The 18,674-nt window shown below is 46.3% G+C and overlaps 1 protein-coding gene across 4 annotated transcripts in view; it reads left to right on the top strand.

Moving 5' to 3' along the window:
* RAVER2 (ribonucleoprotein, PTB binding 2) overlaps positions 1 to 18,674 on the top strand; it is a 418,859-nt gene that overhangs the window by 191,880 nt on the left and 208,305 nt on the right. For all 4 annotated transcript variants that reach the window (XM_085602376.1, XM_085602379.1, XM_085602377.1 and 1 more), the window contains exon 6: positions 3,955 to 4,037. In XM_085602376.1, the coding sequence (XP_085458502.1) occupies positions 3,955 to 4,037 (83 nt within the window). The remainder of the gene's footprint in view (positions 1 to 3,954; positions 4,038 to 18,674) is intronic.

The raw sequence follows: 18,674 nt of genomic DNA, 5'->3' as shown, positions 1-18,674 counted from the left end.
CTGGGAATGTGCCGGATTCGAAGGTAATTTTGATGGTGCGTCGTAGCTCAGGTGCTAAGGGAGCGGCGGCTCTGTGGAAGATGTGTGGTGGCCAGGGATCCATGAGGGGGCTCCAGAGTGAATGCTCCTCATGGTCGTGGCGGTGTCTTCGGTGGTGAATGGAGTCCAGTACTTACCTGATCGTAATGATTCTGGTGCCTAAATTTATATAAACATCTGTTTTATTTTTATAATTGGTGTGCATCTCATGGAGTCATGTGTACCACTTATTGACTGTATGTGTATCACAGCTGTCTAACACTCCTTTCTGATAAGCCTAAGGCTGCTTCACCACACTACCCTATAAAAAATCACCTTGGGATTGCTAGAGCAATCCCCTGTCCACTTGTAAGGGAATACTTGGACTCTTTGCACAGTATACCTCTTTTTGATATACAGATTAAAGAGCCAGCTTTCTACATTGGTGGTGCATCGTTTGGATGCAAGACTTGACATTTGCTGTACCACTTGGCTAATAGGCCAAGAATTCAAATTTGTTCTTAGCTACAAATATTTTTGCCTATTTCAACTTTTTTTCTAAATTGTTTAAACTAGCTGGTCAATGGTCTTGTATTCAATCCTCCAGTCCAAACTGTTTAGAATCTAGAAAGTAGTTCCGTTTCTTAGGGCCTTTAGAAAGTTTACTTAAGATTTTTTGTAATTCTTAGAAAGGACCCAACAGCTTTAAAACAATGACTGAGGTAGCAAGAATCCTCCCAGGAGCTCAACCTGGGCCCTATAGAAACCTCTTGTTGTCCCAATTTAAGGACCTTTGCCAAGCATGGAGCCTTGACATGGGTCCTAGACCCACTAAAGTGTATCTGCAAAAGTTGCTTGCAGAAAATGCTAAGAGCCTAGCAGGGGAAAAAAACCCTGATGAAGTAGGGGAGGTGGATACTGGCTTGGATGATGAAGTAGATGATGATTCCAGGATGATATCCTACTGATAGCAGTACTGGGAGTATGACAGTACTCCAGGGGAAGTAGTCGATTAAGATACAGATCTTCAGAACCTAGCCAAGAGGATATAATTAGAGGCTAAACGCTGTAGAAAAGGGATGAGCTGAGATGGGCCTACGACCCATCTCTGGTGGCAGCAACTTTTTAAATAGGGAGGAAGAATAAGCTTTTGACACTAGGATCCCCAAAGGGATTGTCCCTAAATATGTGAAAGGTGATGATCTATCCAAATGGTTTAAAGCCTTTGAGAGGGCTCAAAGTATTGGGGCTCTCTGCTCTGGGAGCTGTTGTCAGGAAAGTGTAGGGATAGGCTTCTGACACTAAATGAGACAGATGCTGAGTCTGTGACCGCATGAAGAATACCCTGATTGGGGGCTTTAGATTCATCACTGAGGCGTACACGATCCGGTTCAGGAAAACCCGAAAAACCCAGAGTCAGACCTGGGTAGATTTTGTTCACTTTTCAGTCAAAACACTAGGTGGCTGATTGAAAGGTAACAAGGTGCAAGACTATGATGGGCTTTATAATCTTATTATGAAAGAGCTTCTGTTAAGTAACTGTGTTACTTATACGTTGCATCAGAACTTGGTAGACCTAGGCCCACTTTCTCCCCAGGAAGTGAGGAAGAAGGCAGACCACTGGGTCAGGTCATGGGTAACCAAGACAACTCATGGTGGGGGTGACCAGAAGAAAGGGGTTGCTAAGGATGGCTGAGTACATGGAAAAAGCATCCAAAACCTTTGAGGCCAACCAAGAGATCCAGAAGCACTGGTATGACCAAAAGGCTGCAATGGTGGAGTACCAACCTGGGCAGAAGTAGTGGGATTTGGAGCCTATGGCTCCTAGGGCCCTCTAGGAAATATGAAGTGGACCCTACTCTATCCTTGAAAGAAAAGGGGAGGTCACCATGGTACTCGCAGGAGCCCGAAGAGAGTCATCCATTTGAATCTTCTTAAACCCTATCATGACGGCTGATGAGGCCATGCTGATGATCACTGATGAGGATCAGGAAGAAGAGGGTGAACCTCTCCCTGACCTCCTCTCCCACAGTCCTAAAGATGGGTCAGTTGATGGAGTGAACCAAGACAGATGAACACGCAATTACTAGGGCAGACAAATTGATTTACAGGCTAGGGTCAGCCAACTTCTCGGTACTTTTGATTTAACATCATGGTACTGGCAGATTGGTCTGACTCCAGGAGCCAAAGAGAAATCAGCATTCACTGTTGTGCTCTTTGAACTAAAGAATGCCCCTGTCACCTTACAAAGGTTGGTGAACAAAGTTCCTGCGGGGTTTGAGTTTTTTAGTGCAGCATATCTTGCTGATATTGCGGTCTATGGCTCCACTTGTCAGGATCACCTCATCCACTTTGGAAAGGTACTTGAGGCTCTGCAGAGCGCAGGCCTCGCTATCAAGGCAAGCAAGTACCAAATAGGGCAGGGCTCTGTTGTATACTTGGGCACCATGTGGGTGAAGGCCATGTTCAACCATTACAACCCAAGTTCCAGATTGTCGTGGACTCTGTAGCTACAGGAGGTTTGTGAAGGGATATGGCACTCTTGTAGCACCCCTCACAGAATTGACCTCTAAGAAAATGCAAAAGAGGGTAAACTGGACAGTGAGCTGTCAAAAGGCTTTTGACACTGAAGGAAGCGATGTGCTCAGCACCCATTCTAAAAGCTCCAGATTATTCTAGGCAGTTCATAGTGCATTTAGATGCCTTGAACATGGGATAGGAGCGGTCCTATCCCAAACCAATCCTAATGGCCATAACCAACCTGTTGCTCTTATTAGCAGGAGCTTGCTCCCCAGAAGGAAGCCTTTGATGTGGTTTGGTCCCTGAAGAAGCTGAGGCCATAATTGTTTGACTCTCGCTTACTTGTCAAATATACCACAGGTCCATAATGAACTATTGCATGTAACAGGGGCAGTCTCTAGGGCGTGACCAAAATAGCAAAATTGAGGGACAAACCATGAAAAAGGATTTTTCAAAAACACATGAAGGACCCAAACAAAAGCGATGGACGCGCTGAATGCCCATACAGTAGATACAACATGTCTTGAGAGACAGCGAATGTTCTGCTTAGGTAAGACCTAAAAAGAATGGAAGGACAAATGTTTTTGGGGCGAATTCTGGACCCAACCACTAGATGGTAAAAAAAAAAATACACAGCATGTGAATCCAGAGTATTCTTCAAGCTGCTAAAACTACACTGACTGGTAAGAAACTATACGTTTTCACTACCAGCACACGTAAAACTTAAAAATACATGTCCAACCTTTTTAATACACTGCACCCTGCCCTTTGGGCTTTTTAGGGCCTACCCTCGTGGTGATGTTTATGTATTAAAAGGAAGATTTAGGTTTGGCAAAAGGTGTATTTTGCTAGTTCGAAATGGCAGTTTATAACTGCGCTCACACGCTTCAGTGGCAGGCCTGAGACCTGTTTAAAAGGCATACTTAAACTTGTGGCATAAAAATGTGCTGCAGGCTCACTGGTAGGATTTAATTTACAGATCCCGGGTATATGTAGAGCCACTTTACTAGAAAGTTACTGGTAAATTAGATGTGCCAGTTGAGTATAAGCCAGTGATACCATCCTTAGAGGAGAGAGCACAAGCACTTTAGCACAGATTAGCAGTGGTTAAGTGCACAGAGTCATAAGGCCTACAAAAAAAAAGTCTGGAAAATAAGGATGCTGGGAGGTAAAAATATTGGGGGGAAAACCACGGCAAGGATATCTGGTCCAATAATGGGTTTCTTCCTTATGCCCTTTTCAAAGTCACTGTTATATCCTATAGTATTAAAGGTAACTCAAAAAGGTTTGTGCCCTTCACTTGGAGTTAAGTTATGGACGAGTTCCAAAAATGTATTTATTTAACTTCCTAAGCAGTAACATTGTTAAATATCAGAATGTTTATTTTATTGGCTTATTTATTCTTTCATTCAACAGGTCTGGGAGCGTCTTCTATATTACCTCAGTTTCTTAATGCATCCATCAACCCAGCATTGCTGCAACTGAGTAAAACACACCAGGTAAATAGTACATTATGGAGAAAAAAAATCTTTGTTGCAACTAATAAATTTCTTGCTCCTATATTTGAAACCACTTCTTATAGTCATTAAGAACATAATGTCTGCTCCTAGCATCTATAGATTTCCAAATATGCGTAAGTAGGTATGTTAACAACCAGCTAAATTTCAGAATTCAGAAAATTTGTATTTGTGTTCCCACATAAGCACAGTAGCAGACCTGACTATTGATTTGGCTGCCCCTAAACAGTTGCATGGATTTTCCTCCACACTGCCTTTTTGTCTCAGTTGCATATAAACAACTTCATGATGAGGTCAGTAAGAATAACCATAATCTTCAGTGCTCCTACGTGCATCACAGTCTGGGGTTTCCAACCTCAAGCACCTGCTATCTAAGAATACAAATTTTCACCAGAATCCATAGACCTTGAACTTGCTATATTCATTATTTAGGAATATAAATTGATTACAAAACCCACTACGTTTGCCAGAGAGATCAAATTATCTTTTTTAACTGCTAAGGGGCTGATTACGATGTTGGTTGGAAAGCCTAGCCGGAATCTTTCAGACCGCGGTCGAAGGATTTTCGACCGGCACAGTCAGTTTGCGTTCTGACTGCCCAATTACGATGTAGGCGGTTGAAGCTGGTCATTCCGACACGGTTCCGACTGGCTCTCGGAATCTGCCAGACATACCTGCACTGTAATCCCCTACAGACACCATTCCCACCATCAGGGTTATGATGCCTGTTTCGCACAGTCTTTCTGTGCCAGTCTTCCTGACACAGGCTGTGGGAAGAGACTTTGGGGGCCCCTAGAAGGGCCCCCTTGTCTCCACGGCCTACAGATGGTGGCCGAGGAGGTACCTAGGTTCCCCCCTGTAAATCCCTGCACTGTGTGGCAGGCAACATGGGGTGCCTGCTACAGGGCACAGGGTTTTACACACACATACATTTCTTTATGCGAGCCTGTATTACGACCGGTTTATGGCCGTAACACAAGTTTTCATAGGGAAATGGGAGCATGCGACCGAACAGTGTTCGGTCACATCGAAAAGAGACGGTTGAAACCGTAGATCGGTCGGTCCCGAGACCGTGACGGTGTTGGTCGGAGGCAACTTCGACCAACATCGTAATAAGCCCCAAAATGTTATTTAAAGTATGTTACTTAGTGTATAGTTAGATCAAGGGCCTTCTTATATGTTGTGAGAAAGTGCCATCTTTCTTGCATGGTATGCCCCCACTTTTTGCTGAATTGCTGATGTACTTTGACTGAGTGTGCCCTGGGCTCCTGCCAATCAGGTGCCCAGGGCCTGTGTTCCTTCCCTAAAACGGCATTGAAGCATAAACCCAATTGGCATCTCTGGCCACATGTCAGCCCCTGGTAAATGGTACCCTAGGTACCCAGTGCACTGTGACCAGAGAAGGCCCTAAGGGCTGCAGCACTTATTGTGCCACCCTTAGAGGCCCTATACCCTGACACACACACAAGGCCTTTGCAGGCTGAGTGTCTTGGTGCCGAACAAAACAGAGAGTCGACATGGCACACATCCCTGTGTGCTATGCCCACATCCACACTGCCCTGGCATACCTCAGTCATCCCTCTAGCTGGGTGCCCTATGCCAGTGGTGTGGGTACAGGTGCATGAGCCTTGTACCCCTACAGTACTCAGGTCCTTTCCTGGGCACTGTAAGTGCAGTGCTGACATTAAGAGTATATGGTGCTGGGAGGTCGTCATCACGAACTCCACAGCACCATGATGGCTACACTGAAGACTGAGAAGCTTGGTATCAAACTTCTCAGCACATTAAACCCACACTGATGCCAGTGTGGGATTTAATGTAAAATGCACGACAGAGGGCAACTTAGAGTTGCCCCCTGAACCTAACCCTCAATCCACGTCCTGCCTGAGAGGCTGCCTAGGCTGCCACCCAGCAAACATGTTGCTGGACCCCTGGGTAGAGAGCCATCCGCTCTCCTGGGCCTGCAACAATGCACATCCTGGGCGAGGTACTAGGTCTCTGGAAGTGCAACCTCTATCCTATCTTACTTCCTCACTTGCCCTGTGTGTGACCAGGAGCCCAGCTTCCACAGCCGCGTGGCCTGCCTGCTAGCAGCCACCAACCCACCCGCCATAGGCTAACATTGGGCCTAACTCTCTCTGCAACCGGCTGCCCCTGTTCCGCTGAGGGTGTAACAACTGTACCTACCTGACCCTGGGTGACCCCTGAGTCTATGCCCAGAACCTTAACTCTGCTAGTCGAGTACTTACCTGAAAGCCGATAACTCACTTTTCCTCCATACGGTAACATTGACTGGTTTCACTTGGAAATTCTCCTGTTGAGTTTTGAAACTTTTAGAATATTCACTAATAAAAAGCAGCCGAACAACGAAAACGAAATTACTCACCTGTTATCAGGAGAGATCCCAATGCTGGATCTTGGTGCCCAGCACTGACCCTGAAAAGTAATTACAACAGTACTTACCGGTAACTTGATTTTCCACCGTAGGATAACATTGCCTGGTTTTTGCAAGAAAATCTTCTGTGTCGATTTTTGAAACGTACAAATATTCCTTAAAAATCGCCTCTGTAACAAAAACGATTTCTTTCAACTGTTTACAGGAAATGCCCCAGGGTTGAATTCAGGATCCAACCCGGAGTAAGAAAATCATACGCAAAGTAATTGAAATGGCCTTTACTTAAAAACTCCCTTTGAGCTCAATGTTATAATTGTGTTTGAATTGTGTTGCCTATTGCAGCAACAGTAACTATTGCATTTAAAAGTATATTGCTTATTGAAAGTATACAACTACAGCATTTAATTCTGAGAAAGTATTTTGATACCTACTTGTTGTTCTAAAATAAAACAACAATATATTTGTATATACAAAACAATTGGCCTAGAGTTCAGTTCTTGAGTGTCTGAGACCATTTGCTGACTGAGTGTGTACAACAAATGCTTTACACTGTCCTCTGATACTGCCTTACTGCTCGACCAAGCTACCACTTTAGAGAGTAAGGTTATATCTAACCTTAGCCTCTTCCAAACCTCTGGGGACTGTGGACTCTGCACACTGAACCTTACTTTGGTGCAGTATATACAGAACCACTTTCTTACATATGTAGTTTCATTAATTGTTTTATTGTATTTCATTCTATTGAATTCATATATAGTTTGCTGCCTTTCTAAATTAAACGTTTTAGAAAACCTACACATAAATTAAAGCATTAGGTGTACCTGGCTGTTGGGAGTGCTTATAGACGAAAATTATCTATGACATCTTAGGTAGCCAGAATTCCTTATGGATGCCTAGTGTTTTTTTATCTAGTTTCAAGGGTCCCTCTTTTCACCCAATGGATGCCTGCGGCTTTACTGATAATATCCATTTATTGTACCTATTCTTTTGGTAAAGTCAGTGGAATAAGTATAGAATAAGTATATTCTCAGTGGAGCAATTCCATATGAACCACAATATTACTCTCCCAGCATTATGTCCAAGCCACGGTTCCCTTAATTTTTTTTTTTACATAAAACTAGATGACAGAAGGTCAAAAGCATTTATAAGGCACTGTGTATCAGAATGCCAGTAAAGCTGCAAATCCTGACCATAGAGGAGTGAAATAGCTTAAAATACTAACGATGTTTATCTAGGCTTGAATTGTAAACGAACAAGAGCTGTTTATGTATTCTCTTTATAATTAAGGAGTTTGCCACCTAACTGAGTCTTTTAATCCATTGGATTGTGAGTAAATCCATATACTGAGATCTTGGTGACAGCGGGAAATGGTAGTATAACATGTGAACAAAACTGTCCTTGGTGGAAGTTTTTTTTTAAATCCTAGAGGCATGTAGTTTAACTACTTTCTTTACGGAGCGTTTGATGTTACTCTGGCTTCGGAGTTGTATACCCTTTGTAGCCCTGCCACAATCTGAGCTGTGTAACTTGAGATTTTCTCGGGGGCGCTTAAAAAGATACTGCCACAGTAACCTGAAACCAACAGCATCCCAGGTTATTGTTGCTCAATTTGCTTCCACCAGTATAGTGCTTAATTTGAAAAAGAATATGTGCTGAGGCCCAAAGACTTTTTCAGAAGCCCATGGCCTCTGCTACCTAAAGTCAGGGGTTCGGAATACCGAGGCTGTGATGTCCCGATTCCACCACATGCCTCTTTCATCCACCAACATACACTGGAACTATTACGTCACTCTTACAGATTCCTTTTCATCTGTTGTTTCTCCCTTTGTCATTGTTTTCCCTTCTTTCTCTTGCTGCTTTTCTTCAGTTCACTCTTTTGTTCTAGGTCAGAGTCTCCTGATAAAAAACATAAGTCTCAGTCAGTGCCAGTGAGCCCCACCTGCAATCACGACTCAAATTAAGCACTGTGAGATGCAGACACACTTGGTCAGCTGAGTGATCTACCCTTCCATAGTTGGCAAACTGTTAAATGCTTGTAGTATCTGGGTATGTTTTATGTCTGTGTTTCCTTAAGGAGTCATTAAAATGTGTATATGTCATTGTAGGTTCTAGTTCTTTCTGAACTTTCCTTATGGTTGCTAGTAAAGAGTACGTTTCCTGATACTTCACCTGAACAGCTGGTCCCAAGCCGTGGTTCCTACTATTTGGATTTAAGCCAATAAACTTCACATACATCTTTATTGCTATAATTGCCTTGGTCATTTCAGCTACACCCCTATACTACAGTGGTGTCCCCAGTGTTTAAATGTCTCCTGAAGTGCAGTTATTAAAAGCACCAAATGTCCAACAAGAGTGTAAGTTGTTCAGCTACTCTATGGTTCCATGAGATCCCACCAATATGCAGTCTATCTAGTTGGTATTCTAGGTGAGCCATTGTTAACACATCTCACTGATCACCTGTACTAACTCTTTGAAGGCTTTAGCGTCATTATTGTACCCTTCACTCGGAGGCAGGATCAGTTTTGTGACATTAGAATGGATATGAAATCCTATCCCCCCTGTTGTTCCAGAAGATCGTGAAATGACTTCAAGTAAATTCATAAAAGCACAGTGTCCTTGTTTTTACTCTGGTGAATGTTTGTAATGGTTAAATCACTCTCAACAGCAACTCTATGGAAAAGCTTGTAGTTTTGCAGTAGTTTAGCTTATAGAAAATTGACAAATCTGCTAGAAATATTTAAATAGTGTCATGGCACTTTGTTTATACCATACCAAAACATTAAACACTTAGGGCCTCATGTAGGTAGCGAAATACCGGTCGGTAACGGCCGATTTTCGGTAAATATGCCGTTACCGACCGGTATTCAGACAAGTGAGATGTAGGAGTCCAAAAACCACTTTTCGGTAAATATGAGGCGGTAAATACCGATTCATAGTTACCGAATTCTAAAATACCGATTCATATTTACCGAATACATTATTAACGAATCGGTAAATATGAAGTGGTAAATATGAAGTGGTAAAAATTTAAAATGACATGTAGGAGCAGTCGGTAATTAAGAAATCCAGGAAAATCGGTAAATAAGAGTCGGTAATTAACACGGATGGAAAGCAGGTGGTAACCATCAACAATGCAATCCCAAAATGCAACAGCGTGGACAACATGGCCGCCATGTACGTCATTGCAAGGCGCCTACGTCTACAGGCAGCAGGACTGAGGGTGTGGCGACGGGAGGAACAAATCTACAGACAGCGCATCACACTATTCCAGCTGACTGATGCAGAGATACATGAGAGGTACAGGCTACACCCCGAAACCATCATGGACCTGATAAGGGACCTGCACCCACTCCTGGACCAGCCAACAAGAAGGGCGCACGCCATACCACCACATGTGCAGGTGCTCTGCAGCCTACATCTACTGGCATCCGGCAGTTATCAGGTGGTGACAGCTGCGGTGGGTGGTGTATCCCAGAGTTGCCTGTCCCGTTTCTTCAGGAAGTTCCTGGATGCCATGATGCAGAGAATGCACCACTACATAAGCTTCCCAAACACACAGGCTGCACTGCAGAAAACAAAAACAGACTTTTATCACATGGCACAGTTCCCCCATGTCATCGGCTGTATTGATGGTACACACATCCCAATCTGTCCACCAGCTGATACAGAGCACATCTACAGGAACAGGAAGTCCACCCACTCCATCAATGTGCAGGTGATCTGTGATGCAGGGAACATCATCACAGATATTGTTGCAAAGTTTCCTGGGAGCACCCACGACTCTTACATCTTCCAGAATAGTGGGATCTACACACGACTGAGAGCCGGAGAATTCGGAGAGGGATACCTGCTGGGTAAGTAACAGTGACGCCCCTTGAAACCTGCAAATCAGAGTGTATAGAGGCATGTAACTGATGGTTCCCTTTTACTCATCCAGGCGACAGTGCATATGCATGCCGTTCATTCATCCTCACTCCCTACCTACACCCAGCAACCCAGAGTGAGAGACGATACAACGTGGCCCACAAATCTACACGCAATGTGGTGGAGCGCACGTTTGGACTACTGAAGAGCAGGTTCCGCTGCCTCCACAAGAGCGGAGGCGCACGCCAGTACAAACCCATCACCTGCTGCAAGATAATTGCCACTTGCGCAATGCTGCACAACCTTGCCACGAAAAAAGGTACAGATGTGGAACTAACATATTTTGAGGACAACGAGGATGAGTCAGGCCAGCCAGAGGGCAGCGCAGCTAGAGTGCCAACTGCAATCGATGGGAGAGAGAGACGGGCAGAGATCACATGCAACTATTTCTGAGTAAGTGAGGGGACACAGCGAGTTGTGAGAAGTCATGACGTAGTTTAATGTGGCACCACGCCATGAACACATGAACAGGCCAATCTGGCAATATGCCATCTATACAATGAGTATGTCCAGGGTTACGTCACCCAATGGCAAGTGGATAAGCAGGGCCACATCAATGTTTGCGCATACGCGCTGCAGTGGTGGATTGCACGGCCTGTGCATCCTCACTAGAGCCAACCCCAAGCCGCCTGCTGCTCCTGCGTGCTTCGGGGACGGGGGGTGTTATGCTGCTGCTGGTGTCGATGCTCTCCGCAGCATCCCCTGCAGCAGTTGTCGACGCCTGACTAGTCAATAGCACCCCTAGTGCACTTGTCACCTGCACCATCCCCCGAGACAGGTCGCTGCAGCAATGTGTTAGGCCCTCCTGCATCGTCACAGAGCGCCGGCAAAGTAGGGAAGTCGCAGTTGCCAGACGGTTGAGTGCCCTGCTGGTAGTGTCCCTTCTCTGGCGTTCCCGGCGCCGTGCTTCGATGTCAGCATCTAACTTGCTGCACAACTGCTGGATTGACTGGGACATGTCCCGAATGCCCGCAGCCATGCCGCCAATGTTTGTGTCCATGTTGACTAAGCTTGTCTTCATCACCCGCATGTGCCTCTGGACTGACATGACTGCCTTTGATTGCAGGCGCTGTTGCTTCAACATTTGGCCCTCGAGCCCCAAGAAGACACCATGGCCGTCAGTGGGTGCTGGTGGACTCTGGACACGCGACCTGCGGCGCCCTCTTGCTCCCGTCTGTGCTGCCTGTGAGGTGTGGGGCACAGTGGGATGGCTCCCTTCCTGGGGCCCGGTGCGGTCTTCTGGGCCCATGCTGTCGTCTGACGAGGTGTCTAAGGCTCGTAGCCTGGCTGCTGGACGCCTCCTCATTCTCACACCTGCAAGCGGAGATGTGGCCGGTGAATCGAACATGAGTGGCGATGCTGGCTCTGGTGGTGGTGATGCTGGCTCTCGGTGAGGTGATGCTGGCTCTGTGTGCGGCGAGGCTGGCTGCGTAGGTGGTGCGGCTGCAAGTGGGCCTGCTCCCTGGTCTGAACTCGTGCTGGCTAGAGGTGATTTTTGTGGCCGGTGTGCCGTCTCCCCTGCAGCATGCCCTGTACTGCATGATGTCACATCTGTGGACAGAAAAACAACATTGGCTCAGTGTCCCCGAAGGGCTGCATTGCAAGCGTCACAATAAATCATTTCACATTCCAATCTGTCCTCTGTCTCCTTGTGCCTCGAGTGCGTGACATGCCTTGTTGCCCTGTGACATTTACGTCATGGTTAGTGTTGCCCTGACTACATCTCCCGGAATGCATTGCCTGTCTGCACTGACACGTGTGGACTGCAGTGTGATTCTCGTTTCACAATGGGGGATGTGGGATAGGGGTAGGGGAGGCTACATTGCTGTGCTTTCGTCTTACCTTGCTGTGTTGCGGCTCTGGCAGAGCTGTCGGCGTCCCCAAGACCCACGACGCTCTCTTGCTCGAGTGTGGCCGCCACCAGCTCCTCCAGTTCGGTGAGGGCAGGTGCCCTGTTGGTTCCACCTCCGGTCTGGCTGGCCTCCTTCTGGATGTCGCCCATCTTCCTCTTGGTCACAATCCTAAGGTCATACCAGCGCTTTTTGAGGACCTCAATGTCCCTGTGGGTCACTCCCACAGCATGGACCTGCGCCTGGATGGCCAGCCATATGTTGCGCTTTTCGGCCTCAGGCACTTGCAGGGATTGCCTCCCAAACAGCTTCTGGTGCTGCTTCACCACCTCCTCCACCAGCACCTGGAGTTCCTTGGGGCTGAATTTGAGCTTCCTCCTCCTTTCCCCTCCGTCTTTCTGTGTTCTCTGGCTGGACATGCTGTTCGTTTCCCGCTCGCACATGCAACTGCTCCCTGCCTCTCCTCTGCACTCCGAGCCTCTCCAGGGTCGGCTAATTATGTACACCTGCCTGGGTGTGGCCACTTCGGCTAATTGTGTACACCTGCCTGGGTGTGGGCAGTTCCTGGTTGGGTGGGCTGTCGTTGCACAGGATTAGCTGTTTCGTCAAGTCATGTGATGTTATTTACCGAATCCGTACGTACCGATTCGGTATTTTCCGATTCGGTAGATACCACCTCGGTATTTTCCGATTCGGTAGATACCACCTCGGTATTTTCCGAATCGGTAATTATCACCTCGGTATTTACCGAATCGGTGAATTCCGATTCGTATTTACCGAATGTTACCGAATCGGTAACTGTTACCGAATTTTTACCTACATATAACTTACCGATTCTAATTTACCGATTCGGTACGGCTCGGTATTTAAGAACCGGTAAAATTTATTTACCTACATGAGGCCCTCAGTCCTGCAAAAGTAATGTGGTGGAGGCAGTAGCATTAAGTAATGTTACCTGCCTGTTGCGCGGATTTCACATATATTACTTTTTTTTAACCAAGGTTGGTATGAGTCTAGTCTAATGAGCTGCAGTGCCACAAAAGTACTCAGTATTTTATTTCTCCTGTAATTATACAATCATAAGGCTTCACTATCAATTATGCACACCCAATCAATCTGTTGCTGTTATCTTGATCAGTAAGTGCAGGCCATTGCTGAATTATGCTGTTTAAAATTATTTATTTCGACTGGGTTGGAAACTATTAAAAAAAAAAATGTAAAGGTTAGAGGGTGAAGGTTATGAAGCTAAGAAAAGAGTTTGTGAAAGTACTTTGGATGAAGGAATAGGGCTCGAATTAATAAGAGAGCAGCGCCACCTGAATGGATGGACGAATGACACCACAGTTAAATACGAGGCTTTCGTTTGACACAGTGGAATATTGGTCCAGAGCCTTACAATGGATTTACTTTATTTACACCTAACTCACTGATCCTCTCTATGAGATGAAAATGAATATAGATGGATGATCCTGTACAATAGCTTAACGAGAACACTTTTCAAGAAAGTTGAATGAGATAGCATTGTGTGGCACCTGTTTACTATTCAGCATTGTAACTTGCATCACCCATTGTGATCCATTCCTGATCCAAGCACTGAGGCATATGTACATTATGTGAATCTTTACAATTCATCTAGCTGGTAACCCCTTTTGACAGGCAAGCACATTCTTAGATGTGTTATTGTTACATTGACAAGTATCATTTTGGATGATGAGTGTGACGTAAAGTTGAACGTACATATTAAACTATGCAGCCCAACCCTTGTTTCTTGACATATGTGCATTCCTACTTTGCTTGTTTATTTTGCTTTGTTTTATTCTGTATTAAAAAAACAGTGATGTGAAAAATAAAGTGCACAACTGTAAGATTTTGTGGATTTACATATTAATGTATATCTGACTTTCATCTAGTCCTCAACAAGTCTAAACAGTGTGCAAGTCTAACCTCCCTGTTGCATATGTAGAATGCAGGTGCTCACGCATCACCTTTAGAATATACATGCTCGTGCATCTTTGTTGATTCTTAAGATGCATTCTTCTATTCTGGCTTGAGGATTTGGGTTTTGGGCATTTGACGGTTGGAGCCAGGCTGCGGGGAAGCACGTTGATGTACTGCTTTCTTAACCTATGTACTTACTAGAATAAAGACCTTCTCACTTACTTGAAGGCCCTGTACCTCATTACTACACTCATGTAACATATAACACACACATTTCACTGTGTCCTCATTTAGTAAATGATAAAATCAGCAAAAATTAATTTAGCTTGTGTGGATAAGTGCACAACTACTGCTTCCATTTAATTTAAAAGGTTAATTAGAATCAGTTACTTCAAAAAAAGAAAAAAGAAAGTGCATGTTCACTTGATCATTCGTGTCGGAGGCTGGCTGTGTATATGATACTATCATTAGGTGGTAATACCGTGCACAGAGGCCAGGGGTTCCCCAAAAGTGTAACTAGGCTTAAAATAAATCCCAAAGTACTCTATTAGTGGTAGTGTGGGCGAGCAGCCTTAGGCCTAACACAGGAGTGTAAGACATTTATTGCACACACATGATCAATAATGAACACACGACTCAAGAAGGAGATCCAGACTCATTTTATAAAATTACACTTTGTATTTTATTTTAAGACTGCAGTCTTCCTAATAAGGTAAGTACGTTTTTAGTCATAAATACTTTTCACTTTGAAAAATCGACACTTAAAATTATTTCACACTATCCAATGTTAACCTATGGCGAAAATAATATCGCGGTTAAACAGAGGTCAAAATCGGAGTTTGAACCAATGGAGACTGGGTACCTGGAGCTACACTGCATGCAGGTAAGTAAATCAGTTGCAGGGCCCAAGATTTTGGGGTTAGATTAAGCACGGGGGGCCCAAAGCAGCACCAAGCATACACCACCAGCGGCACAGGGGCAGCCGGGTGCAGGGTGCAAATTTGACATTGGATGTCCTATGCTTTTCAATGATGATTCTTTGGTCGGCAAAGAGGCTGCAGGCATTGCACTGGAGGTTGCAGGAGGAAGACCAAAGACAGCAGAGGTAAGTTGGGATTTAGGGGGTTGCAGGGGCACAGTCAGTTCACCTTACCAAGGCCTAGGGGCTTTGAGTGCAGGGGTTCCCTTGGATATCGGAATCTTCTTAACAGAGCTGGTCATGGTGGAGGGGAGCCTGTGGATTTACACTGCACTCACCACCACGGAGGGCAACAGATCTGAGCCAACGCTGGACACGACGTCCGGGTCGCCTGGGAGACTTCATTGCACAGATGAGCCGCTCAGAGTCTGGCTGTGGGGGTCGGTGCAGAGTGGGCAGGAGACGCGGATCTGCATGAATCCGGAGTCTTTGGAGTCTGTTTCTTCTGGACAGTTCCGTAGTCCTCCCAGGTGTTTTGGAGGTCGTTACAAGACAGCCCTGATCGGAGGGGTCCCCCATCCTGAAGATGGTGGGGACTGAACAGTGTGCTTCACCTCTCTTCTCCCCACCTTAGGGGTGGGGTTGACAGCGGTGGGCACACCTTCTGTCTCTTTGAATTTTCTGGCTGGTTTTCGTCCCAAAGTGGGGGTGCAAACCAGGGGTTGCCATCTACTGCTAGCAGCAGAGGCTGGGGTTACATTACAAAGGCGGAAGGCCTTTGAAAATTCCCTTCTTTGAGCACTGGCCCATCCTTGGGGAGGAGGCATGACACCTCTGCCCAGGATGTGCATTGTTTCTGGTCCCAGAGAGCAGGGGCTCTCTACCCAGGGGTCCAGAAACGTATCTGGTGGTGGCTGGCTGCCTACATCCGATTAGAGACCACACCAGAGTTGGTAGGGTTTCAGGGGGCACCTCTGAGGTGCCCTCTGGGTACATAGTACAATAAATGCCACATTGGCATTAGTGTGGGTTTATTGAAAGGAGTAGTTTGTGTACCTGTTGGAACCTGGCTCTGTATATACTATCATCAAAGAAATTGGAGCGACAGAGGGATTATAGCCAGGTTGCCCTCCACTCACTTAATCCGTACACCAATGACCTGGTTAAATAGAACACTTTAAACTTCAATGTTATATCAACAAAAAAAAGAGGGGGGCGGAAATACTTATATACTCTTAGGTTAGGCTGCACTTGTTTCAGTCGTGCCCACCTACACATGTTCTTTTCTAAAAGTTTTAAGTTAGTCATCCAACCACACACATGATCACATCAATTAAAGAGAAAGAAAAAGGTGTGTGAAGTCAGAAAGTACCTCACATAAGCAACACCCATAGAACTACTGGTTGTTACTCACCAGTTATCTGCATATACTATACCACGCGCTCTTTGAAGACCTTACCTGTGACCTGGCAAACTCGCTGCTGCTATCGCCGTGAGGGGAACGGCCCTGCTGCTGGGGAAATCCGTGCTTGTCACTTCCCGAGGCCACACCGTAAGGGAGGAGAACTACATTACCCAGGGGCCCTGCTGCTGGGCGCCCGGCTGTGAGGAGATCAGCCTGCGCCCAGCCTGTTTAAAACCCACACAGGCTCAACGCGGCGCGGGACGCGCTCTTTGAAGACCTTACCTGTGACCTGGCAAACTCGCTGCTGCTATCGCCGTGAGGGGAACGGCCCTGCTGCTGGGGAAATCCGTGCTTGTCACTTCCCGAGGCCACACCGTAAGGGAGGAGAACTACATTACCCAGGGGCCCTGCTGCTGGGCGCCCGGCTGTGAGGAGATCAGCCTGCGCCCAGCCTGTTTAAAGCCCACACAGGCTCAACGCGGCGCGGGACGCGCGCGGGCGACGCCCGGGCGAAGCCCGGGCCAAGGGCGGGCCCGTCCTTGCCCGTCACTGACCGGACCAGACCGGGCCGGGCCATCCCTCTAGCATCGGTCCAACGCGCTCAAGGGACTCTGAGCAACTATAGAGGTTGAGCCAGGTTTCTGAAGGGAGTTTGTCCTATAAAAATCGCCTATAACACTTGATGTGAGACAGCGCCCTGCGGACGTATCAACTATCAAGTACTTCCGTTCAGTGGACTTGCCCAAACCCGCCAGAAGTTCGGGTAAGACTGTTTTGCGGACACTCACTTTTGCTACTCCAATTTGTATCCTCTATCTTGGACGCTCTATTCCTCTAACTGTTGCTCCACTGATTTCCCCTTCATATTTGGTTTCTTGTTATCCTCACTTTGAGCCTGAGCTGTTTTAGCTTATCCTAGTAAAGCAGTATAATGATTACGAGGGGTAGCAAAAATGGTCCCACACATGTAACAGGCCCAATCGATCAATATATCACCAGAGCGAATGAGGCCATTAACCAAGGCATATCACTTCTTGAGCGTAGGGTGTCCCAAGACCTGGCTATGGCAAGACGCTCTTCCTTGGGGGCACTAGCTCTAGCCAAGTCTCCTGTAAATCAAAGGGAGTCTAGGCCCTCAATGTTAGTGCAGGCCGAGACACACGGAGTTCCTAATACTGTTGATCTCTCGGCATCATTAACATCTTTAGACTCACAATCTAGCACGACCCTTGCTAGGACGCCAGCCCTCCTGAGGAGCCCTGGCCAGGCGCCCCCGATTATTAATGTGTCAAGGAGCAATAGGGAAGGTGCCATCCCCAAATTTAAGAAAGCTAGGGAGGCAACCAAGCGCAAATGCAAATCTACCAAAATAGCCCCTATTTCTCACCAACACAGATCCAGTATCCTCAGTCAGGGAGGACCGTTGGATGCTCCAGCCTCCCCTTTGAATTCAGTTATGCCTGGGGTTTCTACAAGATTGGGAGAGGGGTGCAGGATTTGTGAGGCCAATGATCATCTTTTGTCCAGAATGGATGATCTTATTAAATCTCTTTTACGACCTTTGGAACTGTCACTCCTGAACATTGAAAAATTGTTGACATCTGGGAATAAATCTCTCTCGACTATGCCTCCTAAGGCAGGGTTAGGCGGCGAGCTGACTGTTTCTAGGGAACCCTTCAACCCACCCACCGGGTTGGGCTCGTTATTACTATCATCTAATGACTCGAATAAGGGATCTGAGCCCCTCATGGGTGATTGTAGGAAGGCTGCTGAACCAGCCAAACCCCAACCCCCAGTTGCTATTTTGAATTCTGTTCCATCCAAATCCCCTGGGAGATCGAATAATAATTCTGACAACGACAGGGATTCGAATGGCCAGCACTTAAATTTACCACCTGAAGCTGACCCCTATGTCATTATAATGACAGGTGTCCCAGTCCTAAGGCCCAGCATGGAGGAACCCCTGGACTCCCTAAAAAACAAGGTTCAACACTGGCTCACCCAAAACAGACCGCTCCCACCTTCTTGCGCAAGTAAAATCCTAATGGTACGCAGGGTGTCCTGGGTAGGTGGTGGTAAAAAGCGGGTCCGCGGGGATTGTGTTGTCGTAAATTTTGACAATCCATACACAGCGGAATATATCTGCCGCCGTGCCAGAAGTGCTAAGCAGGATGAAATTGAGACACGA

Source organism: Triturus cristatus, chromosome 4_2 (assembly GCF_964204655.1).
Source record: "Triturus cristatus chromosome 4_2, aTriCri1.1, whole genome shotgun sequence".
Taxonomy (NCBI): Eukaryota; Metazoa; Chordata; class Amphibia; order Caudata; family Salamandridae; genus Triturus; species Triturus cristatus.
The sequence above is the reverse complement of the archived record's forward strand: the minus strand, read 5'-3'. Positions and strand labels throughout refer to the sequence as shown.